This window comes from Aotus nancymaae, unplaced genomic scaffold (assembly GCF_030222135.1).
Source record: "Aotus nancymaae isolate 86718 unplaced genomic scaffold, 86718_ANA_hifiasm-v0.15.2.pri h1tg000007l, whole genome shotgun sequence".
Taxonomy (NCBI): Eukaryota; Metazoa; Chordata; class Mammalia; order Primates; family Aotidae; genus Aotus; species Aotus nancymaae.
The window spans coordinates 6861712-6888466 of NW_026988418.1; the positions used below are offsets into that span (position 1 = coordinate 6861712).

Here is a 26755-nt window from a genome sequence, read left to right on the forward strand (position 1 = left end):
ACCTCCTCCATTCACATATGTATACACACAGCCTCCGTGGTTTCCTCTGTCACTTTTAATTAAGACAAGTGAGTAAGCAGCCTCTACAGGCTGTATTCCCAGGCCCCCGCCCACCCTGACCTTTGGCCCAGAAGCTACTGCTTCAGTGTGTGGGGTGGAGGAAGGAGACTGGGTCCACAGTGACAGGTTATTGCTGACCTCTTCAGTGTGAGGAAAAAGGCCACGAGATCCTCGTGGGGCCAGCCCTGAGTGCTCCTCTCCCAAGTTAAGGCAGGGAGGGGGAAGTAACTGTCCAGCCCTTTTAGCCCCCAGCTCTGGAGTGGCAGACAGCAATGAGGCCACATCCCTGGAGCTGGCCAGGGGAAGTAGGTGAGGAACGGAAGCAGTGGTCCCTGTAGACCAGCTGTGGGGAGGGGAGGGCCAGTCCCCTGCTCAGTCCTGACCACATAAGCCTTGGTCACAGGTGTAGGTGGAGAGGGCACTGATGGACACTGCCCAAGGTGCAGTCCTGAGGCACTTAGGTGTGTGCCTATCTAGGCAGTGCTTCTCAGTTGGCCTTGACCTTGGCAATATCTGGAGCTCCATTTTGCTGAAGTGCACGGGGCAGCCGCTTGCCCTTGGTGTAAGAGTGATACCAGAAGTTGGAGAACAGCACGAAGAAGATGGTGCCATACATCCAGATAAGGTGAATTATGACTGGGTACTGGTAGTTACAGCTGGACATAAAGTAGTACTGGGAGATGTGCAGTGAGACCAGGACAAACTGGATCTAGGACAGAGAAAGGCCAGGGTCAGAGGGAACAGTGAGGACTAGAGGGGAAGAGGGGGTAGAGAAAGAGATAAACGTTGAGTAGGGAGAGATGGGGTCGAAGGTGAGAGACTGCATAAAGGCAGGATCCAGGCTAGGAATGTGGGGGGATGGTTATAGGTAGGTCAGGCCAAGCCCCTCACCAGCTGGATGGCTGTCATATGCTTTTTCCACCAAAGGTAGGGTTGAGCCACAGGGCCAAGGGCAGACAATCCGTAGTACAGGTACATTATGACATGCACAGAAGAGTTTATCATGGCATGGAAAGAGCCCATTCCTCCTGTGAGTGGACAATAAGACAGCATCAGCAGAGTCCAGCCTCTGGTGCCCACCCTCTTCCCATAGTGGCCTTCTCCACTCACCTGGGGCAATCTTTATCCCCCACCACCAGCTCCAGGGAAGCACAGAGTGATGGAAGACATGTAGGAAGGTCACCTGCCCGTCTTTCTTTCGGAGAATAAAGATCACCTAAGAGAAGAGTGAGGGAAGGGGTTTCAGAACCTGGCCTCTCCACCTCATTCTCCCCACAAGTTCTCACATCTCATATAACTACTCACTGTGTCCATCAGCTCAATGAACTTGGAGAAGAGGAAGAGCCAGGCCACTCGAACCATCTGCAAGAAGTTGGGACAGCCTTAGGACCTCATACACTCTTCTAAGAGCCTGCCTAAACTGGGCCTTGAGCACAGGTCCCAAACTGGTCCTATCTACCAGGTTGCTTATGACCTAGCCCCAGCCCCTACTTACCCTAAGTGCCTCAGGGCTGTTGGAATAGTCCACAGGGTCACAGCGCCAGGTATAGGTGCTCAGCCAGCCCGACATCAGGAACTAGGAAGGGGTGTGGATTAGACCACCAGAGTTCTCCCTTCCCAGCCATCCCTCCCCTTCACTAGCTGAGGACATGGATCTGAACCTCTCTGGAAAGGAGAAATGCCATGCTCTGGCTCTATGGCCTGCTCCTTATCCTGCTGACAGAAATTAAAGTCCGGCATCCCAGGGGCCCACCTCATAGACAATGTAGAGGGAGAGTGCCACCAGTGAGAAATTGTAGACAATCATGAAGCCACGGAGCTGGAAGGGCTTCCGATTAGCCATGATGCGAGGCCCAAGTGAGAGAACGAAGTACACGTAGGTCAGGAGGATGGAGGTCATTAGCAGCGGGGACCCCATCAGAGGGTAGCCCTGGATCCGAGGATCTACGAATAAGGGTCCAAGGAGTTAGGAAGGGTCACAGGGTTCAAAGGGTCTTCATTAGGTCTACAGACATGAGGTCAGGTCACAAAGGGTCAAGGGGTTCATAGGAACTCTCCATTAGAAGACAGCCCTAGATTCAGGGGTCCCGAGAAAGAAGGAAGGAAAGGGCTAGTAGACAGCGTCTTACCTGCATGCTTCATCATCTCCTGGTACAAGTTCACGACAGCCTCCATCCTGGCTAAGGACTCTGGGGAGGTACAGAGGGTGAATGTCAAACAGAGTCCACTGCACACCCCCATCCCACAGAGATGACACAGAACCAGACAACTGCCAGTGCCTCATTGCAGAAAGGACAGAATAGTGAAAGGAAGGAATTACTGGGGACTAGGGGGAGGAGGCAGTTTGGTGGAGGCATCTGCTCCCCACACATCCTGCCTGCCTGGGAAGGGCTGTTCCACCCTTCCTCTCCACACCTTACTCTGCTCTCCTCTCCACAATTTTACTTCCTGGCCTCCTTTTCCCTCTTCCTCTGTAAGAGAACTCTCAATTCCAGGTTTCTTACTGGAGAGTCTTACCTCCTCACCAACAGGGAGCTCATCTTCAGAATGAACTCCGTCTCCCCTCCTCACCCAAGATCCTTACCTCTCCAGCTCTGGGTCTTTCTTCTCTCCAGGGATTTCTCCCCTTCAATCTCTCCTTTCCTGCCCTCTCCTCTTCCTGTCCCTATGGACCTTTCCCGGGACTCTCTTCTCCCCAGGATCCCTCCTGTCCCTGCCAGGAATCTCACCTCCCTGGGCCTCTGTGTCCCTTCCAGAACCTTATCCTGGGATTCCTTCTTGCCCCTGCTGGGACACTCATCTCCCTACGTTTCTCCTCTGCGTTCCCGGGGCTCTCACCTCCAGCCTCTCCTCTCCGGCGCTCTCCTCTCTCCTCTGGCAGAGCCCTTCCTCTCCTGGAGCCTGGCTCTTTGAGACTCCTGCCCCGGCAGCTCCACCTGTCTGACTAGATCTGGCAGCAGCCCCGCCCTCCGCCCGCCCCCGCTGTACTGCGCATGGGGTGAAGGGTGGGTCCAGGCCACAGGTCAGTGCCTGGGGGAGCAGGACCCACCAGGATTGGGAAAGCCAAGTAAAGCCCCAGACTCACCACCCACCCACCTGGGACCAGCCCGATGAGCTAAGGTCCTAGGTTCTGAGCCAGAAACCTCCTCCGACCCCAGCCCCAGCCCCAGCCCCAGCCCCATCCCCAGCCCCATCCCTGGCCCAAAGCACTGCTGAAAATCCACACCCAGCATCCTCTCCTAAGCCAGCCATAACTTCTCAGTTTGTCCTATTTCAGAATGGGTACAAGCACTCTTTCCTTCCTGGGAGGGGCAGGGAAGCCAGTGGCATGTGAGGAGGTGGAGGAGTGGGGGAGGTCGCAGGAATCTTCCCCTCCCTCAGGGAGGGGTCCTGATAAGCTAGGCCCCCTCCCCCTCAGGGCCTGAAGGAATGTCGGGGGAAGGCTCCCAGGGACACAAACACCTCTGGCCAGATCCAGGAGAGCCTGGTACGGACACAGTCCCTGAGGGACAAGGCATTCTTGGAACAGAGCAGGGCACAGGGCAGCAGGTGCCCCAGGCTCCCTGCTTCCAGAGAAGCACCTGTGCAGGTGCGAGTGAAGAGGCACACCTCTGACATCTCCCACCTCGCACACCCCTCACAGCTACTCTCCCACACCTCCAGGAGGCCCACTTAGGCCCACTGTGGTCAGGCCCCAAGCCTGCGGTCCACACCGCCCCTCACCCACCTCTCCACCCCCAATGGCCAAGGCGCCACGCTGAGGGCTGGCACACTCATCACCTGCCTGACACACCACCCAACACCTCCGTGGGCTGACACGCGTGGCTCCTGGCCCTCATGTAGCTCGGCCGCCTCCCAGGCACACGCACGGGCTCCCCCGCGGGGAAACTCACACACGTGTGCGCGCTGCCTGGTCTCGCTCGGATCCCCTTCTCACTTGCTCCCCCACCCTCCAGCTTGCTGGCCGCCCATCCCTGGCAGGGCCCAGGCGGAGGCGAGGGCGCCAACACAGGTCCCTCCCTGACACAAGGGAGCCGGCCAGCCTGTTATCTCTCAACCACCAGCCCCCAAGATCAACCCACACACCCGGCAGGCCAGGAGGGACCCAAGGCTCCTGGGACGACCTCTCCCCAAGTTGCAGGAAAATCTGGGTGTGTCCCTCGTGGGAGAACTCAGCCCGTCCCTTCCTTCCTTTAAGATGGATGGAAGGGAACAGGAGCCTGGCAAAGTTAAGGGAGCGGGGGAAGGGAGGGAAGAGAAGGAAGGAGAGGGGCAAAAGCAGGAGTGGTGGAGGAAGGCCTGGTGTAAGCAAATGGTGGTCAGGGATGCGGGTGTGGGGGAGGGAGGGTGCTGGCGAGGCCCGGCCCCAGGGAGCTGGGACCTCCCACCCACCGGCCGCGGGAACAGCCTCGCCCACAGCCTGGGCAGGGCAGGGCAGGGCTGAGCCGGGCTGGGCCGGGCTGGCCAGGCAGGGGGCGCCGGCACGTGGAGAGCCGGTGGAAGGTCCAGACTCACCCGTAGGGGCCAGGCGGGCAACGGCGGAGGGCTCGGAGGGAACAGGGCCAGAGAGAAGTCCCCAGGGCCAGCCTGCCTGCCTGCCACTTCCTCATCTGCTGGGCCGACTTTCTGTCACCAGAGGGGGAGGGGCGGGGGCGCCCGCTGATTGGGCGGCCGGCGGGGCCGGAGGCCGGCAGCGCAGGCTCGGCCGGGGCGGGGGCAGGGGCGGGCCGCCGGGTCCCCGCAGGAAGCGCCGCGGCCCGGGCTCCCAACCCCTTCCCTCGCCGCCCGGGCCCGCCCTGGTCGGTGGCTGCGGCCTGGCCGCCTCCGGAGCACGCCGCTTCTTCCCGACGTGAACCCCGGAGCCCGGGCTTGTCCCCGGGTGACTGCTCCCCAGCAGGACCGCACATCTGTGTGCGGCAGGCCAGGCTTAGGGCTCGCGGGGAGGGTTCGGCCTTGCCCTCAAAGAGCTCCCTCTCCTGCAGGGTGAGCGCAGAGCGGCGGGATGGAGCACACTGCGTGTGCTGAGGGCAGACTGGGGTGGCAGGAGGTCTGAGCGGGAGAGAGCCTCACGAGCCTGTACACTTGGAGGAGCCCTAAGCGTTAGGATCCGCTTTCGAGGGCAGCCCGGAATGGAAGTGGGAGGATACAAGTGGCCCGGGGCAAGCATAGTGAATCACCGGCCAAACTGGCCTTCGAGGTAGTGAAAGGAAAAAAGGGACATGAGGCTGACTGTGGCTGAATGTAGTAGGTCCTGAAGGCCAAATGGGGCGATTTGATTTTTATTCTAGAAGCAGAGGATAAACAGTAAAGATTTTTGAGAAGACTATAATCAGGCTTGTATCATTAATTCATCAGACGTTTATGGACCACCCACCGTCTCTGCACTCACGGGGCTTGCAGTCTATCTGAATCACTTCACTCTGGCAGCCAGTGTGAGGAGGGCACAGGAAGGAGACCAGGTGAGAACGCCAGCCTGACCAAAGAAGGTCTGGAAACTGATGGGATTGGAGGAGGTGGACAATGTGGAGCTTTCCTCCAGACAGCTGGACTGGCTCTATATATTTAGTTATCTATTCCACACACCCCAGCCCCCACCTCCACACTCACTAACTGGACTCAACTAGTGGGGGCAAAGGACGGACTAGGTTTTAGTGAAATGGAATTTCTACCTCCAACGGCCCCTGGAACAGGAGCACACAATTGAATAACTGCTTGTAGGATTGGTTGGTGTAAAAGTGGACAGAATTAGGAAATTTGGGCTACTCTGGGCACACTGCCTATGGGGCAGCCCTGCTCTGCAAGGAAAATAAACACATTTTTTAAAAAAAGAATTGACCAGGCGTGATGGCTCAGGCCTATAATCCCAGCACTTTGGGAGGCCAAGGTGGGCAGATCGCCTGAGGTCAAGAGTTTGAGACCAGCCTGGCCAACATGGCAAAACCCCATCTCTACTGAAAATACAAAAATTAGCTGGGTGTGGTGGTGCACGCCTGTAATCCCAGGTACTCAGGAGGCGGAGGCAGAAGAATCACTTGAACCTGGGAGGCGGAGGTTGCAGTGAGCCAAGATCGAGCCATCGCACTCCAGCCTGGGCAACAGAGCGAAACTCCGTGTCAAAAAAAGAAAAAAAGAATAAGGAATTTGGAATACTTGGTGGTTGAGAGAATAAGATGTTCACAAATGGTGGGACAGGCTGGGCATAGTGGTTCACACCTGTAATCCCAGGACTTTGGGAGGCCAAAGCAAGCAGATTGCTTGAGCTAACAACTTCGAGCCTGGGCAACTTGGTGAGACCCTGTCTCTACAAAAAATGCAAAAAATTGGCTGGGTGTGGTGGCTCATGCCTGTAATCCTGGCACTTTGGGAGGCTGAGGTGGGCAGATCACCTGAGGCCAGGGGTTCAAGACCAGCCTGGCCAACATGGTAAAACCCCATCTCTACAAAAATACAAAAATTAGCCGGGCATGATGGCAGGTACCTGTAATCCCAGCTACTGGGGAGGCTTGAACCCAGGAGGCGGAGGTTGTAGTGAGCCGAGATCACACTACTGCAGTCCAGTGTGGGTGACAGAAAGACTCCATCTCAAAAAATAATAATAATTACAAAAAATTATCTGGGCATGGTGGTACACGCCTATAGTTCCAGCTACATGGGAGGCTGAGGTGGGAGGATGACTTGAGCCCAGGAGGCGGAAGTTGCAGTGAGCCAAGATTGCGCCACTGCACTCCAGTCTGAATGATAGAGACCTCATCTCAATAAATAATAAATAAATAAATGACTCCACAAATGGTGGGATATAGCTATGTGGAAGTTTAGTCCTAGAGCTTAGGTAAGAGGTCTGAGCCAAAGTACAGATATGACCCAGCCCATTAGTACCCATCTTTGAAAGGAAATGGCAGAAGAGTTCACTATTTAAAAAGCTCCAACTTTTAACTTAGCACTGTACACTAAGGTCCTACCTGATCTGGTCCCTGCCTAGTCCTCTCATTCTACCTGTGACAACTCTCCTAGGCCCCACCGGTGCTTTAACCATTCCCTGAGGATGTCAGCATCTTTCATACCTGTCTCAACCCTCAAGTTTTGCCCCCAGCTCAGCGCAAGGAACAGTCAAGTCACCTAGGCAGTAAATCACTCCCTCCTCTTGCTCTCACAGATGTAATTATCTGCATATTCGAATCCCAAAACTATAAGCTCCTCTTAGCCAGGACCAGGTTTTGTCATCTCTGTATCTCCAGCATCAGGCCCATTGTCTGGCACTCAGTTGATCCTCCATGTTTGTTGAGTGAATGTTAGTGTGAATGGGATGATGTGAGAAAGGAAGAGAGGCCAACGGACTCAGAGTCAAGTGGAGAGGACAATAAGAATTCAAAAGCCTTTCCATTTCCCTGTTCACTGAGTCCATAAATATTTACTGAAAGCCTGTGTGCCAGGTATACCCTAGTGACTTTGGGTTCACACCTGATTCCAAAGGCTTGAGTTTAAATGTTGCAATTAGTACCTGTGTGACCTTATGTAAGTTGCTGAACCTCTATAAAATGGGAACAAAAACAGTACCTATCTCATAGGATTGCTGTGAAGACTGAAGGAGATAACCCATGTAAAGTGCTTAGCACTGTTTCTGTCTCAACATTTAATGGACAAGGTGGGAAAGTGCCCAATATATACTTATTGAAGTATATTTTGAAGGTATATACTTATATGTAGATTCACGAGCATTCTTTTAACAATATTTCCTAAACAGTTATTGTGTGCAGACCACTGTTGTGAGAGCACTATTGAGAGATTTTGGGTTAAATGTCCATCATAAGAGTGCATTAGAGACAAAGCAGACCATTATAGATAATGAAACTGTCCCTGAGGCCAAACACAATAGTGACGGGAAACTTCAACTGCGTATTTATTTACCTGGATCACGTTGGTAAATGACCATAGCAGGCCTTCAATAAATGCGGACTGACTACATGAATGAACATGCTCAAAGACAGTTGTTCAGCTCTTGTCCCAGGTTCTTTCACACCCCTCTCCCACTTCCTGAGTTTATTTTGTTCGGTTTGGCAAACAGTGAATGGATGGGAGAGAGCATCCTCAAATATCTAATATAGGCCACTTATCCCCAAATCCTACCAAATTGCATCTTCATGGCCCTGGGGTTCCTGCAAAACACTCGGTCTGATGGAAAAGTCAGACATGTAGATGAGCAATTATATATGGTGAGTGTTCCCATAGAGATAAACCCAGAGGGTTATGAAAGCACTGGGGTGCGGGGGCACCTTAACCCAGTGTGGAGGCTAATTCTTGAAGGTGACACAAAAATGACACTTAAGTTGAACATTAAAGAATACTTTCTAGGCTGGGAGTGGTGGCTCACACCTGTAATCCCAGCACTTTGGGAGGCCGAGGCAGGTGGATCACCTGAGACCAGACTGACCAACATGGTGAAACCCCTTCTCTACTAAAAAATACACAAAAAATTAAACAGGCGTGGTGACGGGCGCCTGTAATTCCAGCTACTCGGGAGGTTGAGGCAGGAGAATCGCTTGAATGCAGGAGGCGGAGGTTGTAGTGAGCCAAGATTGCACCACTGCACTGCAGCCTGGGCGACAAGAGTGAGACTCCATCTCAAAAAAAAAAAAAGGACACTTTCTAGAAAGCAGGGAAAGGCATTCTAAGCAGAGGGAAGCATGTATGTGAAGGCATGGAAGCAAGAGATGTTACAGGTTTGGGGAACGCTGGTAGTTTGGTATGACTCCAGTTCAGAGGGCATATGGGAAGGGCAGGAAAGGTAGGCATGAGTCAGTTTATGAAGAGCCTTGTATGCCACAGTAAGAAGACAGGATTTTATTCTGTTTATGTTTTTCAGCCCTGGCTGTAACTAACTAGAATCAACTGGGGAGCTTTTAAAATATCAGTGCCTGGCTCTCACCTCCAGACTGATGCTAGATGGTTGTTCTTAATGGGAAGAGGCCAAAGCATGTTTAAATGCTGTGTGGAGAGAGATAGTAGGATCCAGTATACACATAACAAGACTAGTCTCTGGCTAAGGAGAATGGAAATAGAGTAAGTTCATCAGGGAAATGGGAGAAAATTGAAAGAGTTTTGTCTAAATGAGTCTAATTTTTCCTTTAGTCGGATGTCAGGTATTTGCTGAACATGGGGGATGGGTAGGCAGTAGGATAAGGAATTATAGGGAAGTGGTACAGTCTGGAGTACCTGATGATGGAGTGCTGCGAAAGCTTGGTGAACGGACTGGAAGACCCCACTGGGTGGGAGACCATGAGGAGTATACCAGTTTAGAAGGCTGCGTGATGTTCTCCAGCAGAGCTAAGTGAGTGGGAGTCAGGAGAGCGGAAATAGGACTGTTTGGGATCTGCAGGGAAGCCAGATGGAAGGCCTTGCTGGGAAGAGGGTTCAGCGAAGGCTGTGTAGACAAAACTAAGCCAAGGATACACTGATAAACTGGAGAAACTGAAGGGGTCAAGGAGCTCATAGGTTTGATAAGGATGAAGGCCAGGTGTAGTGGGGAAAGGAAACCCAGCTCAGCAACAAAAATTCCATCTCCTTCATGGAGCCTTCCTGACTAATGGGAAATGAGGTGGCAAATTCCCCCGGGTCCCACCCTGTCTGACTCACTCCTCACTCACTGTTCCTCAAAGGGCCCGTCTCCATCCTCTTTCTCAAGAAGATAAACCATTGATGTTGTTTCTCCAAAACCACTATCTGTATGAACTCCATTCCCATGATTGTTTGAGGCTTCCTTTATATGTTTCAACACAAATATTAAATGGAGGTAGGATCAGAGAAGCAGAAATGGCAATGAGGAAAAAAATGGAAAAAAGTATGCCTGCATGTTTATGAGTGAATGAGTGGAATAGTCGAGGGAAAAGACAATGGGAGAGAGAGAGAGAGGTATCAGCTATGAACAGGAACTGAAGGTCAGATTGAGGGGCCAAAGAACTGGCAGGTGGAGATGGAAGCAGCCTCCTGGAGGCTGTGTCAAGCTTCTCCATTCTCCATCCTGTAGAGGATAAAGGGTACTTCCTACACAATACCCACACAGAGGAGCTGACAGGAGGGTTAGCCCATGAGGACGGGAGAGCAAAGATGAGGGCAAAGGGTTTGCCAGTTAATAATTCTGCATGTCCCTGGGCCCCAGCCAGCTAGCTGATATCTCTTCCTAAGCAGGCTTGGACCTTGGCTGAAAGAACCAGGGCTGGAAAGACATCGGGCTGACAGGAGGGAGAGACTGCATGCCAACATTCCTTGTACCTCCTGGAACTTGAGGGTTGGCCTGGACCCCTGAAAGGTCAGGGCCAACGTCTGATCCATCAGTGGGTAACCAGTGTCTACATACTATGGGTATCATTCACTGTTCATTGAACTGAACAACAGAAACTCCGGAAGGGGGAGAGTGGTGTGATAGAACCTGCAGGAAGAGCTCTGGAGAGAAAAAAAGAGGCTTTTTGTTAGGGGGTAAACCAGGGATGCTATCAGGATGGAGGAAAGAGAGTTAGCAAGATCCAGAAGACACGTGAGAATGACCAAGAGAGGAATGAGAAGCATATTATTCTATTAGTACTTTTTCTGGCAAGGATGAAGCCAGCTGCTTTCCATATGTTCAAATGTTTCCACCCTGTAAGGTAAGTACTATGATCACCTCTTAATAGATAAAAAACTGGAATCAGAGGTTGAAGGCTTTGCTCAAGGTCACAGACTGGGTAAGACGAAATCAACACAAGCGTTTCAGGCTGAGGAAAAGGCATAGACAAAGGAACGGATGTAGGAAAGCACAGGACAGGTAGAGAACTGTGAGGGATTCTGTCTGGCTAAAGCAGTGGTCCCCAAACTTTTTGGTACAAGGGACCAGTTTTGTTTTGTGGAGGACAATTTTTCCAAGGATGGGGGTTGGGGAGGTGGCATGAGGAGCAAGGGACAGGGGGATGGTTTCAGGAGGAAACCGTTGCTCCTCAGATCATCAGGCATTCATTAGATTCTCATAAGGAGTTCACAACCTAGATCTCTTGCGTGCATAGTTCACAGTAGGGTTCCTGCCCCTATGAGAATCTAATGTTGCTGCTGAACTGACAGGAGGCAGAGCTCAGGTGGCAATGCTTGCTCACTTGCCCACCATGCACCTTCTGCTGTGCAGGCCGGTTCCTAACAGGCCACAGACCAATACTGGTCCATGGCCCAGGGGTTGGAGACCTTTGGGCTAAAGGATATGGCTAATGAAAGGCCTTCATATAATAGAAGGTTAATGAATAGGTTGGCCTCAGATCATCAAATATTTTGAATTTTAAAAAATGAGGAATTTACTTTATATTGGGATGTCTCTGAAGATTTTAAGTGTCAGACTGATATGATCCCCATTGTGCTTTAAAAAGACAAACTTAGGGCCGGGCGCAGTGGCTCACACCTGTAATCCCAGCACTTTGGGAGGCCAAAGAGGGCGGATCACTTGAGGTCAGGAGTTCGAGACCAGCCTGTACCAACATGGTGAAACCCCATCTCTATGAAAAATATAAAATTAGGCGGGCATGGTGGCATGTGCCTGTAGTCCCAGCTACTTGGGAAGCTGAGGCAGGATAATTGCTTGAACCCAGGAGGTGGAGGTTGCAGTGAGCCAAGATTGTACCACTGCACTCCAGCCTGGCCAACAGAGCAAGACTGAGAAAGAAAGAAGAAAGAAAGAAAGGAACAAAAGAAAGAAAGAAAGAAAAGAAAGAAAAGGAAAAAAAGACAAACTTGGCAACAGTAAAGTATATTATCAAGAGGAGAGCAGAAGAAGGGAGGGATAACAGCTGAGAGCCAGCTCAGAGGTCTGGGGGTGACACGAAAAAGGACTGACCTATAAGAATGGCAGTGAGAAGGAAGAAAAGGGGATACAGCAGAAAGAGGACCCAGAACTGACAGCAGGTGTTCAGCTGGATAACTCAGGTAGAGCAGGATGGAGAAAATTAATGCTGTTTGGGACATCCTAAATTTGAGGTGAGATGGCCCATTCAACAAGCAATCTAAAACACAATACTGTGCATTCAGGAGAAAGGACAGAGCTTGAGAAAAAAAAATCTAAGGATTCTCTATATTGAGGTGAAACCACACAAAGTGGACTGGAATATGGTAGCTCTACTTTTGGCTGTACTCAGAAACTTTCCATCCCCTGCTTTCATTTCCTTTGAGGAATTCCCTACCCCATTGGCTCATTAATGCTGGTATTCTCCCCCACTTCCTCCCAGTCCAAACTCCTAATGGCACATAATCCAAGCAAAACCAGAGCTCTTGCATGAGATGAGCTCTAATAATGTAAAGTAGAGAAATGAAGAGACAGAGTCCAGACATTTGAGCCTCTGAGCCCACCTAGAGCCAGCCACATAACCTAAATACACATTGGTTTTCCTTTTTTTCGATTAAACCAGTTTAATTGTAATGTCTTGCAGTCAAAACAGTCTAGTAGACCACCACATAAAAACGAGATTGCTCAGGAGAGAGCAGAAGAGAATAACAGTTACCACTTGAGTGTTGACTATTTGCCTGAAGGGCCTTTTTAAGAAGCTTGGACTTTATCTGGTAGAAAATTAAGAGCTATTTAAAGATTTAAATTTTTAACTTTTATGTATGTTTTGTTGAAGGTGCTCTTTGAAGTTGGTACTATAATCCCATTCTATAGAGGTGGAAACTGAGGTTCTTGAAAGTGAAGTAACTTTATACGGCCATACAATGGATAAGTGTCCAAAACAGGTTATGAACTTGAAAATAAATACACTGCAATAGAACTATGGGTGCTAGAATGGAGTTGTGTACAGGGCACAGGAGGGGTACAGTTTAAGAATGGTCAAGTGTATAGGGAGGAGGTAGTAAAGACTTCACAGGAGTAGGTGACATTTGAACTGGAAGGATGAATTGTTTATCAGGTGAATAAGGGGGTTGGAGCAGGAAAAAGAAAGGACATTCTCTGTAGGGCAGAGAGCATGTGTAAGCCATGAAGGTGTGAGGCAACCTGACCCCCAGCTACTTCCTATGTTACAGCTGCGAGCACTTATGGCAAAGTGGCAAGAATCATGGAGTATGCCATGACAAAACAAGGTCTGAAGGACTGGTGGTGAGTGTGATGGGAAGAGAGGCAAGCATGGCACCAAAGAGCTCTGGTTTTGATACCCAGTGAATCATACACAGCCACCCATGAAGAACTGAGCCCCGACCCAGCAAGCACAGACAAGTGAGGCAAGAATTCATCACAACTGCACAGAGAAAGCGATGAGTGATGAAGGGTCCCCTTTAGGGACAGAATGTAGGAAGACTATGGAACTGAGTCTTTGGCTGGTTTAGACAAGGAAGAGATACAGTTTAGAAGGCATGAAAAAGAATATTTCAGGTGAGGGGGCTTGTCTTCTGGCCTCAAGTCAAAAGGATATAATTTCTTAATGAAAGAATATAGGCAACAACTAGGTGGGAGAAATAAAATTCACAAAACTAGATTTGAAATTGACTTATCATGTCAGGTAATCCAATATAAAAATGCTCGGTGCCTGTCGACTCTGCATGTTACCAGGGAGATACCATGGGGGATGAAATGTGCACAAAAAGTGTCTCCTGAGGCTAAGCTCCTGAGACATGAGCACAGGGGAGCTGCAAAGGGAAAGAGAGGTTATGACCTCTTAGAGGAATTGGTCAATCGTTTATTCAGGCAAAAATTACTGAGAACAGGTTTCCAGATGTTACCCTATGGATACATAATATGCATTGAGCTTCACTATTGTCAGCATTCTCTTAAACACTATTTACATGTATTAACCCATTTAAACCTCACAGCAACCCTATGAAATAGCCATTATTATCAACCCCAGGAATAAGGAAACAAAGGCATAGAGAAGTGAATTAACTTGCCCAAGGCCACACAGCTGGTAAGTAACACAGCTAAGATTTGAAATGGGGCAGTCTGGCACGAGAACCTGCTTTTTAAACCAAAATGTTATTTTATACTACCTCTCCAAAGACAAAGAAATCATAATAGTAATAATAATAGTGGCACCACCATTTATAGTGTTTATGATGGGCTAGATGCTGTAGTATGCCAAGGACACACATCATCTTGCCTAAGATCACTCAGCTCTCAGGTGGAAGAGCTGGGATTCAAAGTTCAGGATGCTTGAACCTGGGAGACAATAAAGTGCACCAGGAGCTAGAATAAGTTTGTACAAGGTGCAAATGTGGAGCCTAAGAGATATAATTGATCCTTCCTGGTGGGAGGAATGTTGAGTTATGGGAGTGGTGCTGAGTTGTGGGTTACTGAAAAACTTCACATAGGGATGACTTTGTGTGTGTGTGTGTGTGTGTGTGTGTGTGTGTGTGTGTGTGTGTGTGTGTGTGAGACAGGGTCTGGCTCTGTTGCCCAGGCTGGAGTGCAGTGGCACAATCCCAGCTTACTGCAGCCTCGACCTCCCAGGCCCAAGCAATCCTCTCATCTCAGCCTCCCAAGTGGCTGGGACCACAAGTGTGTGCCACCACACCTGGCTAATTTTTTTAGTAGAGACAGTGTCTTCCTGTGCTGCCCAGGCTGGTCTTGAACTCCTGGGCTCACACAGTCCTCATACCTCAGCCTCCCAAAGTGCTGGGATGACAGGCGTGAGCCACTGCCCTGGCCAGAGCGAGGTGATTTGTGAGCTGAATTTTGAAACATGATTGAGTATTCATCAGACAGAATGATAGGGCAAAGTGTTCCATGCAGAGGGAACAGTGGGAATAAAGGAATGGAGGTTTGAAAGAGCTGTCACATTCAGGAAACTGCAAGCAATGTGGATGGCTTGGGAATTAAGTGGGCGGCATGACAGTAAGTCAGAAGAAGGTGGCAGGGGGCTATATCATACAGAATCTTACTTGCATTTCCAGAAAATTCGAGCTATTTTTTAAAACTTTTCCAATGAAGTAAATGTAATGGCCAAAAAGAGTAAATAAATATCCCTAGGGAATCTAGTGGCTTAGTCTGAAGCTATTCAGACTAGTAGGAATTCTTTGGAGTCTATTTTCTCTTAATAATGCATGCATGCTGGCTGGGCATGGTGGCTCATGGCTATAATCCCAGCACTTTGGGACGCTGAGGCAGGAAGATCACTTGAGTTCAGGAGTTTGAGAGTAGCCTGGGCAATGTGGCGAAACCCCGTCTCTACCAAAAATACAAAAATTAGCCAGGTATGGTGGCATGCACCTGTAGTCCCAGCTACTTGGGAGGCTGAGGTGGGAGGATCACTTGAGCCTAGGAGGTGGAGGTTGCAGTTAGCCAAGATCATACCACTGCACTCTAACCTGGGTGACACAGTAAGACCGTATCTTGAAATAATAGAATAATAATAAATGCATGCTAAATGTGTATTCTCTGTTTTAAATTACCCTTAAGTTAAATGAACATTCCAGGAGGATTTTATCTTGTGATTTTCAGTATGCCTGGCACACCCACCCCTACCAACCCACCCACCAGGTATGTAGTCCATATACCTGTCTCTATCATAAATACAAAAATCAGTCAGGTATGGTGGCAAATGCCTGTAGTCCCAGCTACTTGGGAGGCTGAGGTGGGAGGATCACTTGAGCCTGGGAGGTGGAGGTTGCAATGAGCCAAGATTGCACCACTGCACTCTAGCCTGGGTGACACAGTGGGAATAATAAAATAATAATAATGCATGCTAAATGTGTATTTTCTGTTTTAAATTACCCTTAAGTAAAATGAACATTCCAGGATGATTTTATCTTGTGATTTTCAGTATGCCTGGCACACCCACCCCTACATGGAGAGTAAACTATCAAAAGGATTTTAATCAGGGAGTAATGTGATCAGATCTGCAGTTTAGAAAGAGCTATCTATAGCCTTTTGGAAGATGCATTAGAGTAGGCAAGACTGGAGATACAGAGTCTGAACAATATTTTCAGTGAGAAAGGCCCAGAGCCTAAACTGTAGGAAAGGGTGGATGGATGCTGGGAAGACAAAATTGGTAGGATTTAGTACCTGATTAGGTACTCTAATCTGATTAGGTACCTCTGAGGGGGCTGGGGGCTCAGAGGGAGAATAGTTTTGAATGGTTCCTATATTCCTGGCTTAGAAAAGAAACAGGTGTGTAGGCTAGAATGACTGGATTTGGACATTCGAGCAGCTGTGGATCATATAGGTAGAGATATCCACCAGGAATCTGCAGCAAAGCAAAGAGTTCTGAGCTGAAAATAAAACTTGCTTATGTTATGTACATAAAAGTGGTGGTCACAGAGAAAGCAGGTAGAATAAAAAGAAAAGAGAGTTAAGGACAAGTCCTAGAGAATAACATTTAAGAAGCAGGCAGAAGTATAAAAGTCCAAAAGCTGCAGAGAAGGAATGGCTAGAGAGGGGAATGAACAAGAAGAGCATGTGCTATAGAAACCATGGGGGAGAAAGAGACTAAAGGAAATGATCAGCATTGTTAAATGCTGCAGATACATTAATATACTGAGGATTGAAAAAACTCTGAATGTAGCCATTAGGTCAGCAGTGATCTCTGAGTTTCTGAGGAACGGTGGAAGTAGAAGCCCAAACACAGGGGCTGAAAAGTGAATGGGAGGTAAAACAAGAAACAGTGACTCTAGGCACTTTATTTAAAGAGCATGGCTGTGAATCAGTCAGAGTGAGGGGATGTAGGGTCAAGAAGGATCTTTTAACATGGAAGAGACACTAAAATGGCACTATCTAGGGCCATGAAATGTAGGCCAGAGAAAATGGGCTACGAAGGATAGGCTGGGTGTGGTGGGTCACACCTAGCACTTTGGGAGGCAGAGGTGGGAGGACTGAGACCAGCCTGGGCAACATAGAGACCCCATCTCTATTAAAAATAATAATAATTTGATGGCTGCATAATATTCCATGGTGTATATGTGCCACATTTTCCCTGTCCAGTCTATCATCGATGGGCATTTGGGTTGGTTCCAGGTCTTTGCTATTGTAAACAGTGCTGCAATGAACATTCATGTGCATGTGTCCTTATAGTAGAATGATTTATAATCCTTTGGATATATACCCAGTAATGGGATTGCTGGGTCAAATGGAATTTCTATTTCTAGGTCCTTGAAGAATCGCCACACTGTCTTCCACAATGGTTGAACTAATTTACACTCCCGCAGCCATCAAAAACGATGAGTTCGTGTCCTTTGTAGGGACATGGATGAACCTGGAAACCACCATTCTCAGCAAACTAACAGAACAGAAAATCAATTACCACATGTTCTCACTCATAGGCGGGTGTTGAACAATGAGAACACATGGACACGGGGAGGGGAGCATCACACACTGGGGTCTGTTGGGGGGAAATAGGGGAGGGACAGCGGGGGTTGGGGAGTTGGGGAGAGATAGCATGGGGAGAAATGCCAGATATAGGTGAAGGGGAGGAAGGCAGCAAATCACGCTGCCATGTGTGTACCTATACAACAATCTTGCATGTTCTTCACATGTACCCCCAAACCTAAAATGCAATAAAAAAAACCCCTACAGCTAACATCATACTTAAAGGGGAGAAACTAGAAGCTTTCCCACTAAGATTTAAAAAGAAGCAAGGATATCCCCAATCATCCTTGCTTTCCAACATTGCACTGGAAGTCCTAGCTAGTGCAATAAAACAAGATAAGAAAATTAAACATATACGGATTGAGAAGGAAGGAATAAAACTACCTTTGCTTGCAAAATAATAATAATAATAATTTAAAAATTAGCTGGGCATGGTGGCACATGCCTGTGGTCCCAGCTACCCAGGAGGCTGAGAGGTGGGAGGATCACTTGAGTGGCACGATCACAGTGAGCTGTGATCGTGCCACTGCACTCAAGCCTGGGTGACAGAGTTAGACTCTGTCTCAACCAAAAAAAAAAAAAAAAAAAAAGAACAAAGGATGTCTACATGGGGAATGTGGGCAAGAAAAGATAAAGAATCAAAATGACCACAAACTGGGGAAATCAGGGTGAGAATTAGGAAAGGCAGTAGAATGGCAGAGAAAACACAGGAAAGCGAGCATCTCACGGCACTTTATATTTGATTCAGTAGGAAAGGAAAAATATAATTTGTCACCTATGCTGGAGGAGTCTTTACATTTATCTTGCCCAGGGAGAGAGATATCTGAGAGTGTGAAGGTGACTTCTAACACACAACATATGTCAAAATTGTAACTTCTGATAACTTTGTGGTAACTTACCATCTCTTTGATGAATCTTAGAGAAAAATGTTTTAGAAAACAGTTTCAAGGTTGTTGTCTAGAAGGATGTTGGTATGTTAAGTTTTAGGTGACAGAGAGGGAATCTGAGGCATAGTTTATAGGAATCTGAGGGAGTTGAGGGCTGACCTAGGAAAAAATTGGCCTATTTGTATAACAGTTATGCACCAAGGAAAACAAAACAAAACAAAATGCCTGGGGATAAATGGGTTTGAAAATCACTGCCACAGATTTTAGACCTAAAATCACTGGGATCACCAAGTGAGAAAACTGAGGCTCAGGGAAGTGAGGTGCCTTGTCCACAATGTACTTAGGGAAGCTGCCATGCCCAAATGGCATGTGACTCATTGAGAGACTGCAACAGGAACCCAAGAGCTGCCTCAGTGACACATGGGAGCTCAAAAACAAGAGAGAGAAGTTAAAGGGAAGAAGAAAGGAACTTTGCCCTGGGGGACAAAACACATGCTGAAGTGATGGGGCCCCATGGTCCCCTAAGATAGGCTGGAGTTTGCCTTCTGTTCCAGTTAGAAAGCCCCATCTGCACAGTGGCAAGGCCTTTCCAAGGGTTAATCCTCATGTGTTTGTTTCCAGGCAAGGGCCCTATCGAGCCTCCATAGATAGGCACTGTGAACCCTCAAGACTGAACAGAAAAGGACCATAGCCCCTGTTCCTACTCCTGGCCCAATGCTAAACTTCAGTAGGCCATTCCCCCAATTCTGGAGTAGATAGGAAAGGCAGATGGAAGAGAATGTACACCCCTGCATAGTTCATCTGGACAGTAACCAGGAGCTGACCCAGGGTGGGCGTTTGGACGGACTCAGCCTCCGTCCTGCCTGGTGCTGGGATCAGCTTACACAGCTCCTGTGTCCACAGGGCACAGAGAATACATTGTCCATAAGGAGGATTATTCTGTACAAGAAGCTCAGACAAAGGGAGAGGTTGTTTCCAGCTGCCTGGGGGAGGTGTGAAGCGGGTGGGAAAAGGGACCAGCCTTGCACTGGGGCATTCCTGCAGAGTTCAGCTTCTTCTCTGCGGCAGCACGACAGGAGGTAGGCAATTACACCCCCTCCAGGTCAATCCTAATGCTGGGACCCATTATGGAGTTGTAAGGAACACTTGGCTACAACCTATCTATCTTGGCTGTTTCCCAAAAAAACGACAGGGTTGAGTGAAGTGCACCAGCTAAGTAGGGCAGCAATAGACACCAGAAGGGGAACAGAATCGGGTGATTAGCACAATGAGCAAAAGAGAGATTCAGCAATGACTGAATCCCAGGCTCAGGGCAGAGCTGGAGAGGGAGAGGTCCTAGGCAATGGGCTTTATGCTGACATTGATTGGATAAGCTTCCACCTTCAGCAGGATGAACTCTGAGCTGTTTTAAGTTCTTGATGTTTCACAGCTGCTGCTTCTTTCTCCATCCTACACACAAACCTAGGAGATAATGGCCTAATCTCTTTCTCCAGGGGACCCAAGAGTAGGAGAAAGCATGATCTCCAAGCAAAACAGAGCAGTCAAAAACAGGAATGTTACCAGAGTAGGCCAACAGTCACATTTTGTAAATCCTAAATCTGAGCCAGTAAGTAGGTCATGCTCCCTTCTTCAAAGGAAATTCTGTATGTATTCCCTCCTGAGGGAATGAGTGTGTTAGGGGTGGGAGATACATACATACCCTATTGAGGCATTTACCAGGCTGTACAGACCCCAAAGTAGGAGACACTAATGAGGTGTATCCCAGACAATTTTTTTGAGGATTGGGGGATAAAAATGAGAGCATGTGCTCCTGCAGCGATGAATGTAGAGAAGTCCCTCTAGAGGAAGGAGTGTTTGCTTAGGGTCACAAGATGTAGGTGACATCCTGCATAGGTTCCTGTTGGGGCAAGAGGACATTTCCATTCTTGGATAACAAGGAATCCATTTTAATAGTATGGTGGAAATGAAGTCAGTATTAGCCTGGGACACAGAAAAACTTGGGGTTGGTGCCATTCAATAGGAGGGAATCTTTTGGTGGAGTAAAGGACAATAGTCACAAAAAAGATGCTCCAGGGGTTTCAGAGAAGCACAGCTCAAACTCTACCCAATATGCCAGTTAGCTCTGACATTTCCAGTGGGAAGGGAAGAGGTGAGAAGATAAAGAACACCTGAGCGGGCTGATGAGGCAGAACAGTTTAAGTGGGGGAAAGGTCTGGCATTGCCTCAGAGCTGATGACCGGACTCCCCAGCTGCTATGTATTGTGGTCAGTGAGCTATGTGGATACCGTTCCTTGTCTTGATGGAATAGTAACAGATGTTGACATCTGGGACCACTTTTCTAGTCCTTTGCTGCCACAGCCTGGCAGAACTTCATTTGGCACTGAACAAATGCCAAAGTACCAGTGTGTGATGGAAGAGAACAGAAAAAAGGCAGCTGGAAGGTATGAGCAGGAGGGAAGTTGCAGGATTTTCAGATCAAAGCTAATTAAAGATACGGAAACTTTTTTATGGAGAACAAATTAGAACTGCCTTGCAGCACTCTTGAAATTGCCTCTGATCCCTATGTAGTGCTCTCATAAATTACTGTCAGACAACCCTGAGCCAGTGAACATCAATTTAAATAACTTTATTCAGAGGAAACCTTTGGTCCACTTCTGCTGACTCAACCCCTGCCCATGCTGACAAAGCAGTACTAAGAAAGGCAGGTTAGCCTAACTGTCCAAATTCACTTCATTCAACTTTATAAAAGTAGGCAAAGTTACTGGGGGTTGCCCCCCTTCCCACCATCAATCTGGTCCACCATTTGGGCCACAGGCTTAGGAAAATGAAGGAAAGCCATCCTGGCCAGAGTCAAGGAACTGGGCACTATTTTGAGGTCAGCTAAACCCTGATGGCAGTGTGAAGTGCAATTCTCTTCTCCCTCCGAAATAAGAACCATGAGTCTAGGGGAAGGGGCTTTTTCATGTGCTAAGGAAAAATGCTTTCCCACATAGTTCTGCCTGGCAGAGTCACTTCCTGAGAAGGCCTCATGTGTACAGGGTGGGGTAAAGGATAGAGGACTTTGTGACTATTTGCCAGGTAAGAGCTGTGTTTGTTGGCTTCTCAGAGGATAGAAAGAAGAGCAGGCCCAAGCTTCACCAGAGCTGTAGATGGGGCATTTTTTTTCCCCCTGGCCCAGAAGCTTCTTCACCTGCACCTTAGAGGGATAGCCGGGATGAAACCCAGGCAGGAGGGCTTGCAAAGACAGTGTGCCTCTAAGAAAACAGAGGTTGCTACAGTTTCTGGCAGCACAAAATAAGCATAGCCTTATTTGATCTTGTGTCCATCAGTTCACCATTGACATGAGGCAGTAACAGATCAGGGTAAGTTCTGGATCAAGGACTATGGAGGGTGGTGGTGAGAAGTATCTATAGAAACTATCATTTATTGAATACCCATTATTTCATATACTGTGCTAAGCGCTTCACATTCATTTCCTCATTTTAATCCTCACAACAACCCTATGAGGTAGGTATTATCACCATTTACAAATGAGAAAACAAGCTCAGAAAAATTAGGTCACTTGTCCAAGGTCACACAGCTAGTCAGTGGTGGAGGTGGGATTTGTCTGTTGCTGAAAGCTCATGTTCTTTTTATTGTACCCATCTAGGTGAGCCTTGAGCAAAAGGTAATTTCACTGCCCAACTCTGCAAAGAGCACCAGGGAGTCGAGGTTGCCAGCCACACTCACCGCTGGTAGGGATGCATTGAAGCCGACTTGATGTTGGTTTTTATTCCACTTGGCATTTTCCCTGAAAGAAACATGAAAAAAGACATCTCAAGCAAGGTAAGACGTTCACGACAAATCAGAAATGTGGTAATCTCAGGTTCCTTCTGTCACCTCCTCTATTATCCCAGAACCTCTGTGGCATCTGACCCTGTCTGGCAGAGTTCAGAGGTATGGTTCTTTACCCAGCTCTCTCCCTGAAGGTGTCCAGGAGGAAAGAAGTGATATGGGAGAACAGTCTGCTCATCCACTCCTAGAAAAGATAGCTAAACCTGTGTGACCCCCATTTAATGTCACAGGTAAAAAGAGTACCATGTTCTCTCATTGTTTTTCTTTTTTATATTGTAAGAACTGCAGAATCTCTTTGTTTTAATTGTCCCTTTTCCTAGACAGCCTGGAGGAAATAACTCTTCTAGCTGCCTGCATCTAGATTGTTCTAAAAATGAGTAGGAGAGAAGGCAGGCAGCCAAGAGCATGAGAGGCAGGATACAGAGAAAAGAATACATGTAGGACTGGGAAGCTGGCCTGCTTGTCAATTCCTGAGGCACCTACCAAATGGTCTCGATTAAGATCTGACCACTGATTTCTCTACCTAAGAAGAGACACTGACAACACATCTAATATCAGAATAAATGGGACAGAAGGATAGTTGACACAGAGATGTGAGATGGGGATGAGAGATGAGAGCAGTTTCTGTTACTCAAAGTTCTTCCTCATTCTCTGGTGCCTGTTGCAGAGTCTTAGATGAGATTTTTACTTCTGAAAATTATATCCTGGGTCACAGTACAAAGGAGAAATGGAGAAAACTTCTAGGTCTAGAGATGCTGGAGGCCCAGATAATCTAGCTTATTCCCACTCCCCTGCTCAAAGTCAGCCTCATTTCAATGCCTGCCACCTTACCTGGTTGACCTGCTGGAGCCATTTGTACCCCACTGAGCATTGGCTGCTGCTGGTTTGGAGCTCCTGCCATCTGCACCTGCTGTAATCCTGAGGTTCCTGCAAGGATTGTCCCAGATCCTGGCTGGCCTGGCTGGCCAGGACCACTGCTGCCTGAAGGTCTCCAATTAGACAGTCCTTTCCCAAAGGCAACAGCTGCCACCAATGCATTAGTGTCTGTAGGGTTAAAGGTCTGCTTGTTCGGACGGAGACCTGAAGAAAAAGTAAGTGAGGATCCTGAGCCTCTGATGCAGGACTGAACCTGGCAGCTGAAAGACCAGTATGAGTGCCAGGGTTTGGAGTTCTGAATTCAGCAGCATCTAGACTCCCTCACAGCCCAGAAAAAGAGCCAGAGGACCCCCAAGCCTATTTCAGAATTCTTTCTTCTTATTTTTCCCATTTCCTCCACCTACTTCAGGGCTGGCCTTAAATACAAAAGGCTAACAGAATGGATGCAAATCCCTTCCTAAGCAGTTCACTCTTGAGTCCTGACTTTACTACTCCCAAAATCACCATTCCTATTCCAGTGATCTTATACACCTCTCCTTCTCTGTTTTGCCACCAGTCCCACCATACCTCCACTCTCTGATTCTCGCTCCTCTTTGCTGATTTTCTCCAGAAGGTTTGAACACATTTTATTCAAGCTCTGGATCTGCTTCTGTAACACACAATTTTGTGCAGAGATTAGGGTAAGTAGGAAAAGATATGGAGAAATTTACTCCTTGTGCTCTGCCAGAAGCAACTTAGGTACAACCAACTATGCATCCCTACTAGACAGGAATGGTAATGCCTAGCTTCTCATGATGGAATGGGGATGGGGCAGCAAGGCAGTGACTCAGTCCGACCTGGGCTGCATCTGCACCAATGCGGGCAGCATCTGTTGTCAGTTGCTTCTCCTGCTCTTCCACCTCAGGGTCAGGCTTGGTTCTCAGATGGTCCGGGACTACCTCATGGCTGAAAACGGGCACCCGTCCTTCAGTCTGCCGCTGTAACACACAGATTTTATTGATCCTACTATGCACTCCAAGAAGATTCTATCTGGCCTGATATACGGTTCCATGCACAGGCAAACAGTGCATTTTCAAGGAAAATACAACCTGAGACATAATATCTAGCTTCCTAGGACACACTCTCCTTTATTCCATCCTTCATTTTTTGTCTTCTCACATCCTTATCTCTACCAGACCTAGGGGCGAATTAAACTATCAACTGTCTGCCATGTTTCAAATACTGGAATAGACAAAGTCACAAAAGGATAGACTTTGTGGCTTGAGATAGACATTGGAGAAGAAAGGTATTGGCCTTGGTGACATACCCCTCAGATTATGACTATTTGGGAGTGGCTCTCCCACCTTCAGCAGAACAAAAAGCAAGGCCTCCAAAATTATTTCTAGGCTCCCAGCAAGTAATTTCCCTAAATACTAAAGAAGTCTAAAAAAACCCCTTAATTTCCCAAGTTGTATTCTTTTGCTCCTCTTACCATGAGATCTTCATCTCGGTCTGGAGACAATACCAGAGGGATGATGACCTGGTTACGGAACAGCGGTGTTTTTTCATGCTTCAAGACCTTGTTCAGAGTGTTTAACTGTCCAGAAAGCAAGGCAAAGCTGTCCAGGACAGAGGGCCTGGTGGTGGTAAGAAAGTGTCAGAATGTCCCACCCCTTCCCTGGATGGTTCTTAGTAAAATAGTCCTAGTTTCTTCAGGCTAGGAACACTCATATTCATCCCCAAAAGTCTCATAGCCCTATGACTAGCCTAAATGGGAAAAGACTAACAGGGATGATAGGGCTATGAAGGATGGATAACCTTTCAGATTATGACACAGATGCAGAAAAAAGGCAGTTCATTGTTTGAATGGGGTGAGGAACAGTGGCAAAAAGCCTTCTTTCTAGCCTGGAAATAGGATCCACACTTCAGAGTAGGTTGGATCTAAAGGACTCAGCCACATCTGTGGCAAGAGATCCAGCATGAATAGAGCTATAGTGGGAGGCCTTCTTCACCAGAAAAGTCAAAGGGTAAGAATTGAAAGCTAGAAAGAGCTTGGGTTAAGAAACTGAGCATTTCTCTACTTCCTTGCCATGGAAGCCACTTGCTAAATGTTAGGAAACCCAGCTCTTTCCAAATCAAAAGATGTTTGCAAACTGATAAATGGTTACATCATTAGAAATGTCCTATTCATTGGGAGGCTAGGCCCCCCCCCACCCATAAGCCCTCCCTAGCTTGCCCTGGCAATTCTTACCAGGTCAGCCGGTCATACTCGTTCTCCAACTTGTAAATGAAACTCCCCAATGAGTTCTTCAGATCAGCCACTTGACTCAGCAGTGCATCTAATGATGCCTCAAGCTGCTTCTCCTCCCTCTGCACCAATAGGAACAGGTTGGTTACCCAGATAAATGAGTATGACACATAGAAAGAGGGGCTGAAAAGCCAAGGAGATGGTGTGCAACAACAGTCAGATAACACAGGAGCTCACTGGCATAGGATAGGCAGGTTATTTTCTATCTTTGGTATTTGAGTTACAGACAGCATCAGCCCTGAGACCTTTCAACCTGTTTGCCTGACCCCAAGTCCTCCCACCAACTGATTCCTTTTTCCCATCTCCTCCTAATCTATGCCTGGTTTTTCTCTGTATTAGGTACACCCTACTCTCCCTCACTGAGACATTTTTGAGAGACCCTAATGCCAGATCATTATCTCATGTGCACCTTTGTAGCACATGTACTCCAGCTTCCTCCGTCCTAGCATCTGTGAACCTGGCTGTCTTGTCAGTCTCTGCGAAATCGGCCTACTCAGGAAGACTTCTCTGAATACCAGCCCTGCTCTCCCCTTTTCCTCCCCCCACCAATCACTCCACCTTTCCATCTGCTCTCAGCATTTTACATTTCAGCCTTCTCCTTGCTGAATTAATGTGCACTCATTTGTCTCTGTGTCAATATTCCCGTGCCTCTTTCACAAGCTCAGTCAACCCATTAACATTTAGAGACAACCGGCTGCAAGAAACTGACAAATGAAAAACAAAAACCACACATGCTCCTAAGCACTGGACAAACAAATTAAAATACTGGGGGTCTGTAAAGCATTTCCTTCCCATCGGTGGTCTCCTGTTTTACTCCATTTCTTCACCCTTAACAACTGCAGGGCACAGGCTGGGAAGAGTGATGCAAAACTGTCTTGCAAACCTGCTAAAGTGCCTGACAGGAACTTGATCCTGGGTTCCACCGTGGCCTCGGATTATAAACTGCTTAGCTTTCGGTCACCGCGGCCCACAATTCCCTCACTGCTTGGGCTTCTCTCCAGTTAGATCCCCTGCTATATGGGCATCCAACCGCCTCCATCCAGCAGCCTAGGACAAGGCCTGAGCCAGCCCACCACCTTCTTGAGCCGTCTTCCTTGGACTGCATCTCAGCCTCCCCGTAATACAACCTAATCCTTTCCCACGCCAAGCAAATAGGTGCTGCCTCCCCCCTCTGGATTTTGCCCGACCATCTCCTGTCAGGCGAGCTCCACCCCCACCTCTCAACTGCGCCGCTCCCTCTCCAATTAGCCTCGCCCCGCAACCCACGTTTCCTTATCAGCCGCAGGTGCTGCCCTCTCTTCTCAGTCCCAACTCTTCATTCTCCTTAGTCAGCCCACTCTCGGTCCCTGTACATGAAGCTGGCCAGCCGCGAATAGGCCCAACCTGGCTCTCACCTGCATTGCGGCGGCCGAGGCGGCTGCTACGATTTCCACTTCCGGTTTTCCGTTTGATGAAACGCCTCTGAGAAGGCTTCGTCCACCAATCAGAAAACTGGAATTCGGCCCTCCCACCCACTTC

At 48.2% G+C, this 26755-nt stretch overlaps 2 protein-coding genes across 6 annotated transcripts; both read right to left on the reverse strand.

The window, feature by feature from the left end:
- Positions 1-21: 21 nt before the first annotated feature.
- Positions 22-22883, reverse strand: ELOVL1 (ELOVL fatty acid elongase 1). Of its 5 annotated transcripts, none has more exons than XM_012434689.3 (8): positions 21970-22883; positions 2190-2249; positions 1814-2004; positions 1556-1636; positions 1366-1422; positions 1171-1276; positions 952-1088; positions 22-769 (listed from the first exon to the last, which is right to left on the reverse strand). In XM_012434689.3, the coding sequence occupies exons 2-8, from the start codon at positions 2233-2235 to the stop codon at positions 548-550; spliced, it is 840 nt and encodes a 279-aa protein (XP_012290112.1). In that variant the 5' UTR covers positions 2236-2249; positions 21970-22883; the 3' UTR covers positions 22-547. The 5 variants fall into 5 exon arrangements, with proteins under 5 accessions (XP_012290112.1, XP_012290110.1, XP_012290113.1 ...); XM_012434687.3 differs by lacking the exon at positions 21970-22883 and adding an exon at positions 4576-4682; XM_012434690.3 differs by lacking the exon at positions 21970-22883 and adding an exon at positions 4147-4417.
- On the reverse strand, positions 20841-26676 carry MED8 (mediator complex subunit 8). Its single transcript, XM_012434691.2, has 7 exons — positions 26632-26676; positions 25181-25299; positions 24422-24566; positions 23787-23927; positions 23518-23599; positions 22906-23154; positions 20841-22030 (listed from the first exon to the last, which is right to left on the reverse strand). The coding sequence occupies exons 1-7, from the start codon at positions 26635-26637 to the stop codon at positions 21966-21968; spliced, it is 807 nt and encodes a 268-aa protein (XP_012290114.1). The 5' UTR covers positions 26638-26676; the 3' UTR covers positions 20841-21965.
- Positions 26677-26755: the final 79 nt, after the last annotated feature.